General features: G+C 35.3%; 1 protein-coding gene across 5 annotated transcripts in view; it reads right to left on the reverse strand.

Moving 5' to 3' along the window:
* PTK2 (protein tyrosine kinase 2) overlaps positions 1-23,384 on the reverse strand; it is a 410,474-nt gene that overhangs the window by 66,568 nt on the left and 320,522 nt on the right. For all 5 annotated transcript variants that reach the window (XM_044669284.1, XM_044669268.1, XM_044669260.1 and 2 more), the window contains 2 exons: positions 21,968-22,057; positions 18,164-18,368 (listed from right to left, as the gene is read on the reverse strand). In XM_044669284.1, the coding sequence (XP_044525219.1) occupies positions 18,164-18,368; positions 21,968-22,057 (295 nt within the window). The remainder of the gene's footprint in view (positions 1-18,163; positions 18,369-21,967; positions 22,058-23,384) is intronic.

Genomic DNA, 23,384 nt, shown 5'->3' on the forward strand with positions numbered 1-23,384 from the left:
ATTTTATTAAAGGAGCAGGAAAAAAAAAGAACTATTTATACTGCATTACATTGTAAGTATAAATTAACAGCATTATTTGTAATATTGTGGTATATCAATACAAAAGCATATTTCTGTGGCAGAGGAAATTATAAGAATATAAAGAAATAAGTTATAAAGTAATGATAATGAAAAAAGTAGCAACATGCAAACTGACTATATAAAAATAAGGGCAACACATTCTGATAAATACAAAGAAGATGCAGAGATCAGAAGGGAACAGTCAAGCAAATACAATATTGTTTTATTAAAAGTAAATGTGTATTTTTTTACCTCAAGACTGTGAATAGTGTGAAGTTTTCAGTATTTTGTTATTTTTGTTTTTATTTTGTTAGATTTTTTTATTGTCCTGAACTATTATTTTATTTTAAAACATTACTTTAGAATTTTAAACAAATACATGTTGAAATGAACAATTCTAATGTAAGAACTCAGTGAAATCTGGTAAAGACAGTAAACCCATTTGTTTAGGTCTTTCATTCCTTGTGCTTCTTACTTACTACTCCCTCACCAAAAATAAGATATAAAAATGCCTTTAAGAAATTTTAATCTATGCTAGTCCCTCACCAAAAATAAGATGTAAAAATGCCTTTGAGAAATTTTAATCTATGCTGGACAGCAAAGAATATAAATAACCCACAAAAATGTCTTTGTTTTTACATTGGGAAGACCATGCCATAGATGGAGTAAAGAGTACATGGAGAGATATTCCTGACCTTTTCCTCTCTCCAGCTGCTAAAGAACCTAAAGCAGTTACTTAGAATGTGCAGATGGTCACAAGGGTCAGATTTAAGCATACTTTCCCAAACTACAAATATTTTTAGCAACAATAAGTTCAGAAAATATTTCTATTCCAAAGTTTTTGCTGCAGAATAATGAAACCACATATTCTAAAATGGAGGAGGGGTTCCCATGAATTTTTTCCCTCTTCTTAAATTTCCTTCGCTCAGTCAATAAAAGACACAATGTATGAAGGTTTTTTTTTTTTTCTTCAGCAACTGTTAGAACACTTGGAAGTTTTTTTGTGGAATTGTACAACATCTATCCACAGATGAAGCAAATAAAGAGGGGAGGAAAATAATTCTATGTGTATTTTTAAAAAACGTTGCTCTAAGTAAAACAAAATAAGCCCAATTATGTATAGCACAAAGGAAGTAATCCAAATGAATTAAGACATTTCAAGTAAAACATAAACCCTGCATTTTGTAAAAATGAAACATCTATAAGTTTTCTTCTCCTTACCATAAGAGATTTTAATGAATTTTTGTTGCTTTAGGAACAACAGGAGTTTTGATGATAAGCTATTTTGAAGTAGGATAAATTATTATTATTAGTTATTAAAAGGGAGCTATGATAATTCTTTTGTTTCCAAAAACCTTGTTTGAGATATAAATTCACAAAAATAAAATATTTTATTACAAAGAATCTGAGTTGTACTGTTTTAAGTAGTAACTCTTGAATGGAAACATAAAGGCTGATAATTGTAGAATGGACTTAAGAGGTCTGATTCATACATAAAAAATGTAAAGAGCTCTAAGTGCCCTTAAATATCAATGATATAATAAAACAGGAGTTCAAGTCACTCAGTTGCGAGATGAGTCAACTGAATCTGAATGGGTTAAGTGATGTAGGTATTCATGTATGTGTGCATTTATGTGGTCAATAATAGCACTAGTCTAGAACCCAAGTCTCTTGACTCTCAAATCTAGGGGATGAATCAAAGAATAAAGACATTGTTTCTCACATCACCATTCCAGAAAATTCAATATGAAGCCCCCAAAATACCTTCATATCTATAGGTCTCAGTTTCCTTATCAATAAAATGAGAAGTTCAATCAAATTAGGGGTTGTTTGCCCTAGAGTCCATAGAAGGGGTCCATAAAGAGAGTTCAGGGAGTCTGTAAACTTGAATGGGAAAAAAATACATCTTTATTTTAGCTAACATTTGGTTTCCTTTGTAATTCTACATGCTTCACTTTGTGCATTTAAATATATTATTCTGAGAAATGGTCTGTAGGTGTTACTAGCCTGATAAAGGAGTCCATGACACATGAAAAGGTAAAGAATCCCTATATTAGATGATCTCTACGATCTCTTTAATCAATAATCTTTGAGTCTGGACCAATAAAACTTTCTTATCAATGAATTAATAATAAATATTTATTAAGTGCCAACTATGTGCCAAGCACCATGCTAATTGCTGGGGATACAAGAAAAAAGCAAAAGAGAACCCCCCTCTCCCCCAGTATCTTACAATCTAATGAGGAAGTCAACAAGAAAAAATATGTACAAGGAAATCATTAACAGAGGGAAGGCATTAGAATTAAAAGGATTTGGGAAAGACTTCCTATAAAAGATGAGATTTTAGATGGGACTTAAAGGAAGCCATAAAAGTCAGCAGTTGGAATTGAGGAGATAGAACATTCTAAGCATGGGGGACAGCCAGAAAAAATGCCTGGAGTCATGAGACAGAATTTCTTGTTCTAGGAATACCCAGGAGGTCAGTGTCCATGTTGAGGAGTAAAGTGTTAGAAGATTAGAAAGGTAGAAGGGGTCTAAGTTAAGAAGGTATTAAATACAAAACAGAATTTTACATTTGATTCTGGAGATGATAGGGAGCCACTGAAGTTTATTGAGAAGAGAATGACATGGTAGGATTTGCATGTCAGGAAAATTATTTTGGTAGCTGAATGAAGAGTAGAATGGGAAAAAACCTGAGGCAAACAAACCCACAGGATACTGAAGCAATAGTTCAAGAGTGAGGGATGAGAACCAGTACCAGCATGGTGGGAGTATCAGAAGAGAGAAGGGGGTGTATTTAAGAGAGGATGCAAAGTTGAAATTAATAGGCTTTGGCAACTGACTGGATTTTGGGGATGATAGTGAGGAATCCAGGATGACTTCTATACTCATGAGGGACTATAAGGATGACATTGCCCTCTACAGTAACAGGGAAGATGGGTGAGCATGGGGGGTTGGGGAGGTGGGTGTTAGGAGGAGAGATTATGACTTCTGTTTTAGACATGTTTAGCTTAAGATATCTACTGGACATCCAGCTTGAGATGTTTGAAAGGTCAAGTGAGATTACTGAGTGAAATGTAATCTGTCACTGCCTGGAATGTGAAATGCAAATTTTAACTCTGCAAATGAAAGCAGGTAATATTAAAATCTTCTCTGGAGCACATAATTAGTAAAGGCTAAAAGCTTCTAAAACTGGTCTGGAAAGTATCCAGAAAAAATAGCATGAGGGGGCAGCTGGGTAGCTCAGTGGAGTGAGAGTCAGGCCTAGAGACAGGAAGTCCTAGGTTCAAACCCGGCCTCAGCCACTTCCCAGCTGTGTGACCCTGGGCAAGTCACTTGACCCCCATTGCCCACCCTTACCACTCTTCCACCTATGAGACAATACACCGAAAGTACAAGGGTTTAAAAAAAAAAATAGCATGAGCGAAATTGGGGGGGGGGGGAGGGGAAGGGAAGTAAAAAAAAAAAAAAAGATGGCAATGAGGAAGTGGGGAAACTTGTTTGAACAAGGTTGTGGGAATACCAGTTTTGAAACATGATCTTTTATAACTACCCAGCATTGTCTCATCATAAGAGAATTGGGCTTTCTAAGGAAATAATGGGTATCTATGCAGAGTGGAAATTAAGTATTCAGATTTCATATGAGGTTGGAGACGGCATAGCAAGAAGTTGCTACCAGAGTTTACTCTCACAAATCTGAAATCTTGGGATTCACTTTTTCATTCAGTATTTGGAACTACATATTTAGATTTCTAAAATTAATGCCAAAGTTACATTTTTCTCTTTTCTGTACAGTGGAAATTATCTGAAGTTATTAAAAAAAAGGGCAACTAATACCATACTATGCAGCCCAGAACCTTGGTAAAAGTGACATCCTTGAATGGATGTTCCATTCTTGGAAAAGGTATCGTAGTATTGGTGGAAAGAGCACTGAGCTTTGGAAGAACTCAGTTTGATAGCCAGTTTCATTTCATACTGATAATAATGCATAGTTGTAATTCTTTAAGATTTGCAAAACATATCTCCCACAACAACCCTATGCAGTCTGTAGTATAAATTTCAACAATTTGATTTTTACAGATGAAGAAACAGGATTAACGATGAAAGAAGTAATAGTTTTTCAGGATGTTAGACATCATCTTGTTCATAGTCATATAGCTAAATGTCAATGTGAGATCCTTGGTAGGATTTGTTTTAAACTTTGTTGGTTTTGTATTTTTTTAATTGCATTCCCAATTCATTGGTCTGCATGTTTTTTGCTGATTAAAAGTGTTTAGAGATAAAATTTTCTCTTAAGAGTTACTTTGGCTAATTTTGGTATACTATCTTCAAATTTTGGTATACTATCCCATCTTTAAAATTTATCATGAATGAAATTATCAATTGTTTCTATGATTTATTATCGACATAAATTCTTTAGGATTACATTAAGTAGTCTCTAATTTTTATTCCTTTAAAAAAAACTCTTACCTTCTCTTAGAATCAATATTATTTTTAATTTTTAATCTTTTATTTTAATAATATTTAGCATTTATATAGCACTTAAAGGCTTGCAAAGTGTTTTACAAGTATTATCTCATTTTATCTGCATAATAAACTTGTGATGTGGTAATACTCTTACCTCCATTTTGTAGATGAGGTAACTCAGGTTAAATGACTCATTCAAAGTCACACATCTAGTATTCTTGAGGCAGTAATCAAACTTAGGTCTTCTCCATCCACACAGTGCTATCAATGGTCCTTTACTGTATGTTTGTATGTATGTTTGTATGTATGTATGTATTTTTAAGCCCTTACCTTCCTTCTTAGAATCAATACTGGGTACTGGTTCTAAGGCAGAAGAGTGGTAAGGGATAGGCAATGAGGGTTAAGTGACTTGCCCAAATTTGAGGCCAAATTTGAACCCAGGACCTCTCGTCTCTAGGCCTGGCTCTCAATCCACTGAGCTACCCAGCAGCCCCCTCAATGGTCCTTTGTTGAATATAATATTGATTGCATTGTAGTTTGTAAAGAATGTTTTTTACATCTGTTTTCTTGTTGTTTTGGGATATATGTGTGAAGTTTTTATGACAATGCTTTTTTCAGTTTTTGTAAAGATGCCATGTTAAATGAGATACATGTATTCTTTGTATTCCCACAAAAATCAGTGGAAATCAATCATATTTCTTTATCTAGCATATCTCTACTTCCATAAAATTCTATTGAAGTTCTTAATTTCTTTCCTATTTCTTTCAATTTGCCTAGTATTTAAAGAGGTACACTGTGATCACTAATTCTTGTGGCTTTAAAGTCTATTTCTTCCTGAATCTTGTTTAGCTTTTCCTTTAAGAATTTAGATACAATGTCATTTGGTACATACATTTTACATAATGATATTAACTCATTGTCTGTGTATCTCTCAGCATAAAGTCTCTTTTATCTGTCTTTTTAGGTGGAGATTTTGAAATCAATATCTAAACTATTTTCAACTGTTAATCTTTTTAAATCAAATCTATTTATGCAGTTGTTTGGTCTGAAGTAATAAGTATACAGTATTTTAAAAAAATTTCAGCTGAAGTGTAAAAGATGTTGCTCCAGTTCTTTATACTAATTCTATACGAATTTTTATCTTTCAAGTGTTTCTAGTGAATAGAATATGGTTGCATTCTGCTTTTTTTTTATCCTTCCCTTTTGTCTTAGAATCAATACTGTGTATTGGCTCCAAGGAAGAGTGGTAAATTTAGGCTAGGCAATGGGGACTAAGTGACTTACCCAGGGTCACACAGCTAGGAAGTGTTGGAGGCCAAATTTGAAACTAGGACCTCCCATCTCTAGGCCTGGCTCTCAACCTACTGAGCCATCCAGCTGCCCCCTGCATTCTGTTTTTTAATCCTTTTTCCTATCCTCTATTTTTGTGAGTTCACTGTAATCACATTTATGATCATCAAATGTGTTTTTATCCATCTTTTACTGCTAAATTTTTCTCTTGAGAAATGTTTCATCAGTAAAAGTTACTTTTTTCTAATCTTTAGTACTCCTGTCTTTGTACTGTCTTACCTACAACAGTTTCTTCATAGCAATTGTTAGCAATTGTTTCCCATGAGCTCCCACTTGTCTTCTCACAGTTCAGCCAGTAAACGCCAATCCACAGCAACAGTAACCAGTTCTTGGAGTTAATTTCCATTTTTTACTCTATTTTCCTTTCTGATCCTATTTAAAGGTATACTTGAAATGGCTGACTTCCTCACCCCAAGGTCAGACATTCTGAGTGAGTCCAGTATGCATGAACATATGACCACAACAGTTATAAACCAAAAGCATATCAAAATGATGGCTGGTCCCGAGAAATGTGCATGCCACTGCATTGGCTCACACAGATCAGACAGCTAATAAATTCCTTTTGATTAAATGACAAGAGCGATTGGTGAACTGACAGGTGAAGTGAGTTTTGCATCTGTTGAAAATCTGTACCTAAAGAATGGTGATTAATAGAGCACTAGCAACTAAGAGCAGTGTTGTCAAACTCACATAGAAACAAGCCACAAATTAATATTATCTATGTTGTATTGTATTTTTATTTATTTTGTTAAACATTTCTCAATTATGTTTTTTTTTTTAATTTTAAACCCTTAACTTCTGTGTATTGACTTATAGGTGGAAGATTGGCAAGGATAGGCAATGGGGGTCAAGTGACTTGCCCAGGGTCACACAGCTGGGAAGTGTCTGAGGCTGGATTTGAACCTAGGACCTCCAGTCTCTAGGCATGGCTCTCAATCCACTGAGCTACCCCACTGCCCCCCCTCAATTATGTTTTAATTTAGATCAGGTCTCAAAGAAACATCTTTAACTAAAAAATAAATGCCTCTAGTAGAGTACTACAGAGCTTTCTAACTGGCTGTGTTCTGTTCAATAATTTTATTAATGTCTTGAAAGAAGTTCACTTATTAAATTAGCAGGTGACATGACCTTAAAAGGAATAGCTAACATCATGGAGTATAGAATATAGATTCAGAAAAATCTTAATAGTTTAGTGTGAGAGGTTGAACTGGCTCATTATCTCAGTGTCATCTCTAATTCCTCATTCTGATGCACATGACACATCTAATCTGTTGCATGATATTGTTATTTCCACTGTTACATTTTCCATATAGGCTATCTCTTTATTCACACAGCACTAACCTTGCTTCAAGGCCTCATTAGCTCACACTAGACTCTTGAAACAGCTTTCTAACTCATCTCCCTGCCTCAAGTTTTTCCCCTACTCTAATCCAACCTCCATTCAGCTGCTAAGATGATCTTTTTTTCTTTCTTAAAACCCTTACTTTCTATCTAAGAATTGATACTAAGTATTGGTTCCAAGGCAAAAGAACAGTAGAGGCTAGGCATTGGGGGTTATGTGACCTGCCTCAAGCTCACACAGATGGGAAGTGCCTGAAGTTAGATTTGAACCCAGGACCTTGTGTCTCCAGGTCTGGTTCTCTATTCAGTGAGCCACCCAGCTACTCCCAAGATGATTTCCCTAACGCTCAGGTTTGACCATGTCATCCCTTGCCCAATGAATTCTAGACTCTTTGTTACCTTCTCTCCATAAACTCCTGTTTGGCATAAAAAACTAGCCCCTTCCTAACTCCTCCAATTTTCTTACACTTCACTCTCCTCCATGCATTCCATGATTTAGCAAGAGTAGGCTATCTGTAGTTCCTCCAACACAACATAACATCATCCATCTTTGGCCTCTATGCTTTTGTGCCCAAGCCAGGAATTCCCTGCCCCTTCACTTCTCTTAATTTCTCTGGTTTACTGAAAACGAACAAACAAATAAACAAAAAAAAATTTCAGATCTAGTGCTCACCTTTTAGAGGACTTTTCTGGACCCCCTGGCTGCTGATGCCTCATCCTCTCAGATGGCTTCTGTTTACTCTGTATATATCTTATACAGTGTTGTTGTTCAGTCATTTCAGTCATGTCTCACTTATTGACCCTATTTGGGGTTTTCGTGGCAAAGTTACTGGAGTGGTTTGCCACTTCCTTCTCCAGCTTATTTTACAAGTAAGGAAACTGAGGCAAATGGGATTGACTGGCTTAGTGCCACACCGCTAGTGTCTGAAGCTGGATTTGAATTTAGGTCTTCCTGACTCCAGGTCTGGCCTTCAATCCACTGTGCCACATAGCTCTATGTTCCCTAGTGACTTATAGGTGGTCTTTCTCATTGGAATGTAAGGTCCTTGAAAACAATGCTTTTGACTTTTCCCAGGGCTTAGTATAGTACCTAGTACATAGTAGGAACTTGATGCTTGTTGTTAAATGTAACTTTGATCTTAGGATGACTTTTAAACTGAGGGTAGCATTTACATCTTAATGTTTAAACAGTAAAAGGAATTTATAGTTTAGGAGTACTGCTGCCATGAAAACTGTCAGATGGATATGGGGTGCTTAGAGAAAAAAGATTATATTTTGTTCTGCATAAAACAAATAGGGAAATCAGGCCATATGAGAGCTGAATTAAGAAAGCAGGTTTAGCCTGAAGAAGCCGTAATGTTTAACTTTTTGATGAACTCTTTGACAGGCTATCAAATGGAAAAGGGACTAGACTTATTTTGCTTGGCTTCAGAGAGAAGTGAGAGCAATGGGTGAAATTTCAGAGAGGCAAATTTAGCAAGAAAAATTTCCTAATAGTCTGAGTTTTCAAAAGGGGAATGGGGGTGGGGAGTGGGCAGTGAGGTGGCTCAGTGGATTGAGAACCAGGCCCAGACACAGGAGGTCCTGGGTTCAAATCTAGACCCAGACATTTCCTAGCTGTGTGACCGCAGGCAAGTCACTTAGGTTTGGAGTGGACTGGATAATCACTAGGTCCCTTCTAACTCTGGGATTTCTGCAATATGGGAACTCATTGGGAGTACAAGAAAAGGGAACAGACAGGCAGGATGACTAAGGAAGAATTCTGACACCACCTTGGGAAGGAATTTTGGATGCATATACAAAACCACTTTTCAAAAAACAGAATAAAACAAGCAACTTCATGCCACTGATCAAACTTTGAACTACTAGTTTAAGAAGACCAAATTATAACCTTAAATAGGGGATCAAAATTGTTTTTGAAAAACAGGATAAGAATTGGTTCCCAGAATGTAAAAAAAAGTTTGGGTTCCAGCACCAGGAATTTGTAATAACAAAAGGGGCCTATTTGTATTAAGACATTCATAGTGATAAGGCAGCAAGATACTGTAGAAAGAGAATTATCCTTAAAATAAAAAAGAACCTTGGCTTTCAAATCTAGCTCCATCAACTATCATCATATAACTTTGGGCATAACACTTAAGCTGTTTCTCAATTTCCCACTCTATAAAATGAGCATAATAAACCCTTCATCACCTACCTCATTATACTGAAGGAAGAACATTTTAAACACAAAAGGAATAGAAGACATTTAAATGAATGAGTGAAAAGTTGGTAGCAACCTAAATACCTGTTATAATATGGTCAAAATGATTTTAGTATAAGAATATAAAGGAGATGACATTATTATAAAGATAGAAAGATGAAAAAGGCTAATGAAATAAGCAGACCCTATTACACACTTACTACAATTAAGTGAAATAATCTTAAGGATCATAAGAGATTGAAATATTTGTCACAGATGCTTTCATTCTTAAAAGAATTAATGTTTTCATAAAAGTTGATTATAAAGGCAATTAAACACCACAATCCTTTAATATCTGAGACTCATGATTTCATTGGTATAGGTACTTTCTCCACTAGCACACACTGAAGGTCCTCCATGTCTTTGGAGAAATCAATCAATAGACAAACATTTATTCAGTTCTTAGTGTCAGGCACTGTACACAGCACTGAAAATATAAAAAGACAAAATCAAAACTGACTTGAGCCTCGAGGAGCTTACATTCTAATGGGGAAGACTGCATGTACAAACCTATGAGACAGAAGGTTTAGCTTGAGCTTAATGTAGAAGAAAGGGAAGGATTCCAAGAAGTGATTGTGAGAAGAGAGAGAATTCCATCTTAAACTCAACATGTCCAAGCCCACCACTCTTCATGAGTTGCTGAGACTGAAGTTCACCATCCTAGAGAGGAGGGTCTAAATTTAGGTATTTTGTTCCTTAGATAGGAGATATGCAGTACACAGGTGAAGTCACATTCAAAATCTTTTTTAGCTTCGTAGGACATGCCAGAGCTTGTATTCCTCTGGCACAGGTTTCAAGAACCCAGGGGTATCTCTCTATATTGAGAAGGCATTGGTGCATGACTTTAAGGATATGATTAAACTTATTTTGATACTTTGACTAATCTGTGATCTCATCATTGTGGGCACTCCTTCCAAAGAAGCAAAGCACAACTTATTCATACCTGTGGAAAATTTAATTTGCATGTAAATACTTTACAGGGGATCTACTCAAATATGCAGGTGGCATTCCTCGGGGTCTCTTGACATTAAATGGGTACCAACGTAGCCTATAAATTGTCTATTAGGCCAATCTCTTACTCTACCTACAGGACTGTCCCAAGCCTAATCCTTGTTTTTTTCCAAATGAAAGTCCTCTAAATATATCAAGCCATTTATCATGTCCTACCTAAGACTCCTTCTCTGGCCTAAAAACATTCTTAATTCCCTAAAACCATCTTTACATGTCATGCTTTTGAGGTCCTTCACTATCTTAGATGATCTTCAATTTATTAGTAGACTTAAAAAAAAAATCCCTTACCTTCTACCTTAGAAATGAGTGGCAATGGCGGTTAAGTGACTTGCCCATGGTCATGTGGCTAGGAAGTGTAGAGGCCAGATTTAAACCCAGGGCCTCCTGTCTCTAGGCCTGGCTCTCAATCCACTGAGTTACCCAGCTGACCTCTAGACTTCTTAAAAGATGGTACCTACAACTGAATGTAACATTGTTAATCTTAAACCAGGGCAGAACAATGTTTTGCTTTGCTAAATGCAACCTAAGATCACATTCGCTTTTTTGGCTACTACATTGCATTGCTGATAAATAAGGAGTTTGTAGTTCACTAAAGTCCCAGATCTTTGCTAACTTGATAGGTGTAAAATAATATTTTAGGGTTATTTTTGTCTGCATTTCTCTGATTATTAGTAATCCTAAACTATTTTCCAGGCTATTGATAGTTTACATTTTTCCCTTTCAAGAACGTGTGTATCTTTTGACCAGAAAAAGAGAATAGGGAAATTTGATCACAAGTCTAACATAAAGGTCTAACATGCAGCAACAGTTTCAGACTTGGTTTAAATTACCCTAGAAGATAGAATTTAGAGCAGTCCTATTCTGACTGAGCCTATTTCTTAGGGTATACTCCTGCTTACTGGAATAATTTTTGGCTATTTCTTTCATATTAATCAACTCTTTTATAATTCCAGAGCGTTTTATTTTTACACTGTTGCATTTGACATCTATGAGAATCCTGTGAGATATATATAGAATACAAATATTATTATACTCATTTTATATTTAAAGAAATTGGGATACAGGGAAGTTAACTGAGGTCCCAGGTCATAAAGATTGCATAAAATGGGAGTTGGGCCTTGAGATTTATTTCATAACTTTCTGAATCCAAATGTTATTATTGTTTTCCTCACTATGCTCCAGCTGGATGATAAATTATTTTACCTCTTGAAGTGTCTTTAGAAATAATTAGGTTTACTTGTTTCATGGGTAAGACCTAGAAAATCTAAGTTGCTTGTCTCAGATAACTCTGGTTTCCTAATGACCAGGTCAATGTTCTTTTATTATCTTTATCTCTACTTTTATGCATGGATATTATGTGCTGATATTAAAAAAAAATCCTTACCTTCTGTGTTGATATGGTTTTTTTTCTGTATTGATATGATTGAATTGATATGGTTTCAAGAACCATTAGACCTCATTGGCTCCAAGACAAAAGAGTGGTAAGAACTAGGCAATGGGGGCTAAGTGACTTGCCCAACTAGAAAGTATCAGAGATCAAATTTGAACCCAAGCCTGACTCTGTCCACTGAACCACCTAGCTGCCCTGATACTATCTGTTTTTCATGACCTTCCATATATGGACAGATGACTATAAATTGAGTAATTAAACGTTATCTTGGTAGAATCATTGCTTAATAAGAAGTGAAGTTTTTTGAAAAAATGAAAGGAAGTTTTATCTTTGCACATTTACAATGTAAGATTTACAATGAAAAAATAAAGTTTAGCTTTATAATATACACTTTCACTTATATAGCCACATATATTGTTCTTTTCATGAAAAATCAATATTCTCTAACTCTTGAGCTGTTTAATGGCTTAAGATGAATAAATAATAAGTCTTATGTTTCCTTTATCCCAGGTCAGCTAAGAACACATTTTTCAATTTCTTTGTTCTTAAACTATTCATGTTTTTAATCCTTTGAGATCTCATTCATTTTTAACACTGTCTTTGGTTACAATTTGTCTTTCAGTAATATTTGAAGAAAGTGGGTTTCATGACGAAGCTTGTTAAACAAATTCCATAAGAATAGTAATGTGGTCATACTTTCAGTAGGTGATATCCTCATGACTCAGATTGTCTTCTTTACATCCTGTTTTATGTTTGTAAGGTATGAATTGTTTTTAACAGCTTAACTTTGAGTTATCTGTTATAAAGTAAAAAATAAGTGTCAGTGAGGTTTCTTGTGGAATTGATTACTAAGTCTCATGAGTATTTTTGCATTTGCATTGTATCATTGCCAAATAATTTTGTTAGGTAGCTATATTTTCATAATGTTGTGGTAGGTACTACATGAAGCATGTTAACCAATGGAATCTTTGTCTTTAGAGTTATAGAATGCTAAAACCGAAAGGGATCTCAGTGATTCTAGAACCTAATCTCTCATAGAGAAAGGACTTGGGTTTAAACATCACTATTTACTTACTGTCTGTGTGGCTTTGGAAAAGGCTCTGATTCTCTCTGCACTCCATTTCCTCATATCTAAAACAAAGGACTTGAAGTAAATGATCTTTAGGGTTCTTTTCTCCTCTAAATTTTGATTTTATGTTTTTAATAATCTAGAATATAATGCAAGTATAATTTTATTGAATTTAATAGGTATAAATGCAAAGTCACACAAATGGTTTAAGAAAAAAAGATTTATAAATATGAGATAGTACATCTGAAAAAGTCCTAAGTTTAGTGGATATGCTCATTATGGAATAAGTAGTACAATATGGCAGCCAAAAAAAAAAGCTAATGCAAATTTAGGTCGCATTAAATAAGGTAAAATATCCAGGATTAGGATGAGAATAGTCCTTTTGCATTCAGCCCTGATTAAATTATATCAGATTATAGTGTTTAGTTCTAAATGCCACATTTCAAAAACACTGATATCAAATGCACCCAAGATGATAAATGGCCTCAAAAACATCAGTTTAAGGAACTAAGAATGTTTAAATCTGGAGAAGAGAAGGCTTAGGATAGTTGTCTTCAAGTATTTGAAAGGCTGTCATGTGGAAGAGGGAGTAGAATTGTTCAATCAAAGAGGAAAGAAATAGGAAAAATATGTAAAAATTTTAAAGAAATCAGATCAGACTTGTGTAAGGGAAAAAAATGCCTTACAATTAGAGCTATCCAAAAATAGAATTAACTGCCTTAGAGCTAATAGGTCTGTCCTTATTATACATCCACAAGCAGAGTGCAACTCTAATGGGCTAATAAACCATACTGTTTGAATGCCAAATGTATATTTGCCTAAAAGACTATTTTGCAGGGAACTCACACAAAGCAAGCCCTAACCCAGCAGTCAGAGGAAGTACAAGGACACTTTCAAGGGCTCTATGAAGAACTTTGGTATTGATTGTGAGGCACTGGAGACACTGGCACAGGACTGTACAGAATGGTGTACCCACATCAAAGAAGGCACTGTGCTCTATGGGCAAAGAAGAATTTCAGTTGCTCAAAAGAAACATGAGACACAAAATTTGAAACATTCCCATCCCAAATGTTCAAATTTGTGCCCAACCTGTGAGCTTATATTGCTCTGATCAGCCATAGACCAGTACTATATTGCACACACAGCTGTAATTTTGTTCCTCTGAGGACAAAGGACAATGGCCAATCAACTGAGTCTACCAGCAAGGACTGGATGACTCCTTGTTCAAGAGGCTATAGAGAGGATTCTTATTTAGGTAAAGGTTTCATTTTGATGGCCCAGGAGGAACACTCCACCTCTGAAATTCTGTGAATCTATAAACCTGTGAGATGACCAAGAGTTTTCAAAAGCAACATGATCAAATGATTTCTGCAAGGTTTTCCCACAAGTTCAAAATGCTGAGAACATAGTCTGTCAGTAGAATATGATGAACTAATTGGCTATGGAAATTCACAAAACAGAAATTTTTTAAAAATGGCTCTTCGCGGGGGCAGCTGGGTAGCTCAGTGGATTGAGAGCCAGGCCTAGAGACAGGAGGTCCTAGGTTCAAATCCGGCCTCAGACACTTCCCAGCTGTGTGACCCTGGGCAAGTCACTTGACCCGTCAATACACAGAAGTTAAGGGTTTAAAAAAAAAAATGGCTCTTCGTGCTGGTCAGTTCTCTTCTCTTTCTTTAGTGATGGTGGGAGTGCATGCTAAGAATTACAATATTAAGATAACCTATAAACGTTATCCTGTTGATACCTGAAGGATGAAACACCTGCTTAATGCCCTTGCTGATATACTAGTGGAGGAATCTCATCCTAGCAATAATAATAGGCTATATATGAAGTCATAAGAAAGTTATGGGTAAATGAAAGAATGAATGCTCAAAGATTCTTCTGTCAGAGACAACAAACTGGGCATTATTGGTTTTATTGGAAATTTATAGGAACATAAAATAAAATATCATAGGATACTTGGCTATCTTACATTGTAGGGCTCAAGCACAAAAGCAAAAAGAATATGATGATAGTTATAAATTATCAAAATCTGTTGAAAGTGTTGAAGAGAAAATCTAAAAAGAGTTCATTAACAATGTCTAAATAAATTAAAAAAACCACTTATACTTTGAAACTTTAATGCAAATGCAGGCATAAGGAGAAGTTGGCAAAAAAGTTGAAAAAATAAGAGTCAGGACTAATGAAGGAAAGAGGCCAAAGTCCTAGAGAACCTGAGTGGAACAAATATCTTCTATTAAGGGTAAAGTTCTCTAGATGTTTTTGTTTGAAGATAATATTGTGCTAATTTCATCAAGTTTAGAAACATCATTTTGGCTCTTAAACAATTTCTAGAGTCTTTAGAAGTGATTCTATTCAGTTTGATTCAATTCAACAAGCATTTATTTAGCATTTTGAAGGCACTAAGTATTATGTTAGGAGCTGGAGATACCAAGCCAAAAAAAAAAAAAAAAAAAAAAAAAAAAAAAGGAAAGAAACCAATCCCGCCCTCAAGGAGCTTACCCTTTCTTGGGAGATAAAACATGCATACAAAGTAAGTGTAATGTAATTTTTCCGAGGCACTAATAACTGGTGGCATTAGAAAAAACTTCATGTAATAAATGGCTCCTAAATAAGATACATCTTTAAGAAAAATACAGGTTCTGAGAAGTGAGGAGTGAGGAGCATGGCAAGGCACATGGAGAACAAATAGAATGTCATACAGAAAGATCAGCAAATAGGCCAGTATAGTTGGGAAGTAGAGTAAATGAGGGGAAGAAATGATTAATCATCCCAGAAAGAAATGTGGAATCATAAAGTACTTTCATCAGAGAAGTTTTTTTAAAAAAAATCCTAGATGGACATAATATGTTTTAGATACAGAATTAACAAGACTTTACAACTGATAGTATACATAAGTGGTGAGAGTGAGGTGTTGAGGATAGCTCTTATTTTCAAATCTGGATATAATGGCAGTGAAATTAATAGAAAATATGATAGTCAAGAGGAGGGGAGGGGGCCGGGAAAATAATAAGGAATCTATTTTTGGACATATTGCATTTGGGGTGAGATATTCAGAGAGGTGAAGCAGGCAAATGGAGATGAGGAAATGGAGCTCAGGAGGGATGAGGTCTTGGATATACAGATAAGGAATCATGTATAAAGAGATAATAGAACCCTGGGAACTGATGTGACCACCGATGGGGCCCAGGACAGAATCTGAGGTGTAACCACACATAGTGGATAAAATATGGTTTATGATCCACCAAAAGAGAAAGAGTATTTACCTCCAACAAGCAGGAATAGAAACACAATTGAACAGTATCATGAAAACACAGGGAGGAGGAGATTTCTTCAAGAAGGGTGTGGCCAATAGTGTTCAATATTGCAAAGAGGTAGAGGATGATTACAAAGAAGGTCACAGGATTTAGTAATCAAGAGAAAACTACTGACTTTGGAGAAAACAGGAATGTATGAATCTGTATGCATGTATGTGTACATGACAATGAACTGCACCAAAATTGAATAGGAGGAGGAAAGTGTGCTAGATTGCAAACATATAAAGGTATATGGTCAATTACTCTAAGCTTCTCTAGTAATGAAAGGTCTGTTTTAAAAAATGTTTTGCTGGCAATTATCTGTTGTGGTAAACCATGTGATATTACAGCCTCTGAAGGAAACAAAGGAAAAATGGAGAGACATATGGTAAATGTAAATAGATATGTAAAAGACATATTAAAAATGATGAAATGAATGTATGGAGCAATGCAAAAAATACCATTATAGAGATGTAACAATATATAATTGAAGGAAGGGGATAATCTGTTTGTATAGCAAGAGGAAGGATTACCTAATGAAGAACCAATATACAGCATTCACACACCCAAACCATGGCACCCCCAGATCCATAATGGGGTGACTCAATGCGGGGGAGAGGTGCCAACTGGCAACTTTATTGCTCACAGCCTAGTTTTGGGTCAGAGATGTAGTGCAAGCTGATGAGGGGACCTGTGCCTGGAGGTGGAGTTCTGCCCTGGATGATATCCAACAAAGTTGCAGGTTCAAAATTAAGTGACAGCATCACTGAGTCTTTGAAGCTTGCAGAGGAATAAGCAGAGTAGTAAATGTAGGCCTAAAATAAATCTAAAGCTCTGTCCCTCTGAATCGGTAGAGCTTCCTGGTTGATTGATAGTGGATGAGCCAAAAAACAATTGGTTGTGGCATAGACCCAAATTCAGGTCAGGAACTTTCAGATCTCAGACCTGGAGGACAACAATTATATTTTACCTTGGCTCAGACCACGTAGGAGTCCTGAAAGGTATTGAGCTATGCCCGAGATCCTGAAAAGACAATACTCTATTCTCCCAAGAAGGAATAGGACCAGTCCAGACTTTCCATGCACAGAGCTCTGCCATAGCATCAAGTCTGAAGTCAGAAATCCCGTGTTAGGGTTCCCTCATATTAAGGGAAGAATGGAAAGAGAGGGGAAGAATATACTGAGAGGTGGGGAGAGGAGAAAGGAAGGCCAGAGAAAATCATTCTATATAATCAGGATGTGCAAATAGATATTTATATAATGAAGTGTTTGGGTAGGGAGAATAGCTGACATCTGAACTGGTTAAAGGAGGGAAGAATATATACATGTAGTTGGGTTCCAAAATACATCAGTTTTGGGAATGGGAGAAGGGAGACTTAGTGAGAGGGTACTTTAAGGGAGGGATAAGCTTTGAGCAAAACAAACTAAGAATGAGCAGAAAATTTTTATAACTCTTTTGGAGATGGCAAAAAAGCAAAGAATTCCTCATAAATTAGGGAATAACAAAACAAGTTATGGTATATAAATTGATGGATGAAATCCTATTATGCTTTTAGAAATGATGAATAAGATGGTTCCCAGAGAAATCTGGGAAGACATATATAAACTGATGCAATGAGGTGAACAGAATCAAAGGACAATAGCAATATGGTAAAGACAAACAACTTTTGAAAGAGTGAGGAGCTCTCATTGGTGTAAATTAATCATGATTCTAGAGGATAAATGATGAAGCATGCTACCCATCTCCTGATAGAGAGGCGAAGTGCAGAATAAGACAAAAGTCATTGTGAAAATTTGTTTTACTTGACTATGTATGTTGCTATACAGTGATTTTGTTTTTCTTTTGTTCTCACAGTGGAGGGGGAAGGGAGAGGCAGTGGATTTTTGCTGTTTTAAAAAAGATAAAATATAATAAAAAAAACCCACCATATATCCTACCTGAGCTGTGCTTTGAGTTCAGTAAACCTGGGTCGTCTGCTGGGGTCATATGCCCAGCATTTTGTCATAAGGCTGTAGAGGGTAGGAGGGCAATTTGGAGGCATTGGTAACCGTTCACCATTCTCAATTCGACCAATTACATCATTGTTCTTCACTCCTTGGAAAGGCTTTACACCATGCATCAAAATTTCCCACATGCATACACCTGTGAAGCAGAAGAATAAAAAGTGAATGAAGCAAATTAATTAATTTTAGTTTCCAATAAACTTAAAATGTTCTTAAAATAAAAAACAAAACAAAACAAAGTGCATAACGGCAACATTTTCCCTAGAATTAAAAAAAGTTTTTGTTGAATAAAAGAAGAAAGCAAATTGTTCATACGATGTATTGTCTTTTCTCCAATCTCCAATTATAAAAATGCAACATTCAAAATGACCTCTTAAGGGCATGAGTTAATGGGAAAATATATGGCATTTTACAATCAGCAGCAATAATATTTAGTGAGTATCTATGTGTAAGATACAGTGGTAGGCCAAGTGGCACACCAAGATGATTAAGACTCAGTTTCAGCTTTCACAGAGTTTATTAGTTAGTAGGGAACAGCTTCACTGTAATATATGCCAATTTTTAAAGAAATGTGCTATAAGAAGGGGGGCAAAGACCATTATACATGATGTCCCATGTTCTTGTACTGTCAAATTTGGGCATCAAAAGAACACCCCATAGCCTTTTCCTATATATATCATTTGTTTTTCTCAGAGATTCAAAAGCCTATGATTGGAGTTTATAGTGCTATATATTGTTATTTCTGTGGACCCCTAAGGTTTTTGGGAGATGACTTGGAGAGGTGCCATGGTATATTGTGTAAGGGACAAGAAAACCTGGGTTTGAATTGAATCCTTACTACTTTTTGTGACATGGTACAAGTTATTCTAACTCTCTAGGCCGCTTCCTTTTTTATAAACTGAGGGCAGCTGGTCTTGATATCTCTATGGCTCTTCTCAGCTCTAAAACTTATGATCTTATAAGTAATTGTATTGACAATTCATACATCATCAAGTTTTCCACTGAGCTTTGTCTCAACGTTCGACCTAATATAAAAAATTCCTTCCAGTCCACTTTAAATAAAACAAGTGGCTTTTATTAAATAGTTTGATCATTGGAAAGTGTTTTGGATGGGGCATCAGGGAATCCAGTTTCAAATCCTGGCTCTATTATTTACTCCCTATAATCTTCAACACATTACTTCTCAAGGACTCATCAGTAATATGAGAAAGATGGATGAGGTGGCCTTGGAGTTCCCTTTCAATTCAAAATGTATGAGATTTGAATGTATCTAGCATCACTCCATGATCTATGAATTCTGGGAGAAAAGTCAAGTGATTGAAGAGATTATTGTCTTATAGAAGACAGAAAATGCAATATAACCTCATGATAGATTATAATAACTCTATATTAGTTCTGGAAATCTCTGAAGAATATTGAATATATTTAAGGAAGGAAAGTTAATAGCTTTCCTATCACGAAGTTTAATGCCATTGTCTTTGAATATGACTTAGAATAAGGTTTTAGTGACCAATTTTGATACATATGGAAAATGAGCCACAGATCCACTGACATGTTAAATTTGGCTGGCCTTGAAGGCTACTCTTTTGACATTTAAAATCAATTAAGCAAATATTCATGACTTCTTGCTATATGATTGCTTTTGATAAATACTGCATCTTAAGTCTTCTTCAGTCTCGACTAAGTAAGAGGGTATTTCATAGAATAAAACAACATTAAAGACTGGAAAAAACCTTGGAGATCAAATTCAACTCTAAAGAAGTAAAAATCATACAAAAACTAAGCAGCAGAGTAATAAATCTCTTTCCACTATATCACCTGATCATGAATTTATCCAAGACACGTAAATGACATAATATCTGGACCTTTAATGGGAAGAGAAGGTAATGGTAGCATTTATAATAAAATCAAAAGATGGCAATGTTTTTCTGGGCAACTTGGTGGCACTGTGAATAAAAGTGCTGGGCCTGGAGCCAGAAAGACTCATCTACTTGAGTTCAAATTTGGCCTCAGACACTTACTAGCTGTATGACCCTGGGGAAGACACTTAACTCTGTTTGCCTCAGTTTCTACATCTGTAAAATGAGCTAGAAAATGAAATGGAAAACTACTTCAGTACGAAAGGTTGATGTGTGTGATGATAGGCTGAAACCTTAGTTTATTTATTTATTGAAACCTTAGTTTTTGATTGAGAGGTAGACTGATTTTAAGTAGTTATTCCTTCATTTTTATTCTGTGTATGTATGTTTTTTAAAAATGTTTCTTGTAAGCAAAGTATGGTGCAGTTTTCCTTTGTTAAGCCAATCTTTCACTTATTCATTTATTATATTATTTAATCTATACACATTTAAAATTATGTGTTAAGTTTACATTTTCCTCCACTGTTCCTAATACTGTTTTTTTCCTCCTCAAGGTATGATTTTATTTCTTTATATCTCTACTTAAGTAAATAAAAGTAAAATTTGACTTTAACATTTTGTATTTAATTTTCTTCTTATTTTTTTATTTGAGATATCTTCCACAAAATAGCCAATATAGAAAAATGTTTTACATTATTGCACATGTAAAATCTGTATCAGATTGCTTATTGTCTCAGGGAGGTGAGAAGGTAGTGAGTGACAGAGAGGGAGGGTCAGAAGGGAGAAAATTTGGAACTCAAAACTTAAAACTGAATGTCAAAAATTGTTTTTACATGTATTAGGGGAAAATAAAATATTATTAAAAAGTAATGACGGGGGGCAGCTGGGTAGCTCAGTGGAGTGAGAGTCAGGCCTAGAGACAGGAGGTCCTAGGTTCAAACCCGGCCTCAGCCACTTCCTACCTGTGTGACCCTGGGCAGGTCACTTGACCCCCATTGCCCACCCTTACCACTCTTCCACCTATGAGACAATACACCGAAGTACAAGGGTTTAAAAAAAAGAAAAAAGTAATGAAATAGGTACAGAGGTTGGCATATCAATACATGTTAAATGTAAATATTCTACACATGGTTTTCCTCAAAGAATGTAGTTTAATGTTATAATCAAACCTTGTTATTTAGATGATGACTTGAGTTGCAAACAATCATTATGTTATACCTGTGTGCATAATTACCCCCATTATGTTATTTTTTTCTGAAACATCTTAAGAGCAGCCATGAGGCACAGTGGATAGAAAATGGGACTTGGAGATAGGAAGGTCTGAATATGAATCTTGTTTTAGATACTAGGTGACTGTTAAAGTTACTTAACCTTTGCCTACCTCAGTTTTTTCATATGTAAAATGAAGACAATAATAACATCTACTTCTCAGGGCTGTTAAGATCAAATTAATTTGGATTTGTAAAATACTTTGGAAACCCCAAAGTGCCATATAAACGTTAGTCATCTGCTAGTCAAATTCCCAAATAAAGGGTTTTTGTAAAAAATGCTTTCTTCCCCAGAAATCCAATTTAAAAACACTTCTTTACCTTTAATCTCATTATTATTAAAACCAATCAGTGAATGATTTTTCATCAAGAAAAAGAAGAAAAAATAAAATTCACACAATTTGGAAATCAACTTTTAGGAATATTTTAAAATGGTCTAAAACAACGAATGCAAGAATATATACAATAAAAATAAGCTAATAAAAGAATTGTTTCTGGCATGTCAAATATCAAGCAGCTAGAAATAACTCAACAAGTACAGACTAAAGCTAGTAATAGTTTGCTTCTAGGAAATGCATGCTTAAAAAGATCAATAGTAAATAAACACTTACCAAACATCCACACATCACTCGCTGAGGTAAAACGTCTAAAGTTGATTGACTCTGGAGCCATCCATTTAATAGGTAATTTTCCTTTGGAAGCTACAAGAAAAAGACCTTTTTTTTTAAAAAAAGAAAAACTCCCAGTTTTGCATCCTTGAGAATATTAAAGTTCTCTCTAGATTAGAAATTCTTAAATTTTTTTTGTGCCATGGATCTCGTTAGCACTCTGGTGAAGTCTATGGACCTCTAGAATGATGTTTTTTAAAATGCATTTTAAATACATAAAACAAAATTTATAGGATTAAAATGGAAGTCAACTAAAGTGAAAAAGGTTGTCAATTTTTTTTAAAGTTCAGACTCCAGTTTAAGAAGCTCTTCTCTAGATGTACTGTGAATAAATTAAAAAAAAAAAACTCATATCATTTGGCCCTTAGTGTCTCTTAAGAGATGGAACCACATATTTAATTGTCTTGAGCCCCAAATTTACCTAGAGATGTCAATCAATCTCTTGTCTATGAAGAAGACTCTGAAAGAAAAGTCTAAGTAGAGCAGTGATAACATATGCATCCCTATGGGAAAAAGAGGCAAAATACGGAGAGATGGGGGCCATAGGGGCAACAACTGACTAGGCAATTTAACACATAAAGTTTCGACACTAATTAGTATATCCTGAATTATTGGCTGGACTGGAATTGAGTCACCTTTATTGATTATATACTTTTACCCATGCGTGAACAAGAGAGAAGGGAAGGGGCAGTAGTGATATGGAAGGAATATAATATCTATTCTCACCAACCAATCAAGGAATTGATAAACATTTATGAAATGTTTAGTATTGTGCCAGAGATTATGCTAAATTCTAAGAATAGAAAGAAATAGCCCCAGCCCTAAAAGAGTTTACCTTTTAAAGGGGGAAGATGACATGGACATAAATAGCTATATATGAAATATTACAGCAGATGGGACCAAAAAAAATCTCCTGCAGAAAGTAGTATTTGAATTATCTTAGAGGAAGCCAGAAATGTTAACATATTTGGAAATTAGGAGGAAGAACATGTCAGGTAAGAAGAGTCGTGCAATGGTACTGAGATGAAAGTGGTATGTCCTTTATGAGAAACAAAAAGTAGCTACTATACTACAAAGAGGAAAGTAATTTGTAAGAAGTTTGGGCAAGGAGAAAGGGTTCAGACTATAAAGAGTTTTAAGAGACACATAGAGAAGTTTCTCTGATTCGAGAAGTAACAAGAAGAGAGATGATAGATTTTATTTTACAAGAGGCTGATATAGTCAGATGTACACTTTAGGAAAACCCCTTAGAAAGCTGTGTAGAGGAAGACTCAATAAAGTAGGAAAGACATAAAGCAGAGAGATCATGCAACAAGCCAGGTATAAGGTGATGGGATCTGCCAGGGTGGGGGCAGAGTGA

Source organism: Gracilinanus agilis, chromosome 1 (assembly GCF_016433145.1).
Source record: "Gracilinanus agilis isolate LMUSP501 chromosome 1, AgileGrace, whole genome shotgun sequence".
NCBI lineage: Eukaryota > Metazoa > Chordata > Mammalia > Didelphimorphia > Didelphidae > Gracilinanus > Gracilinanus agilis.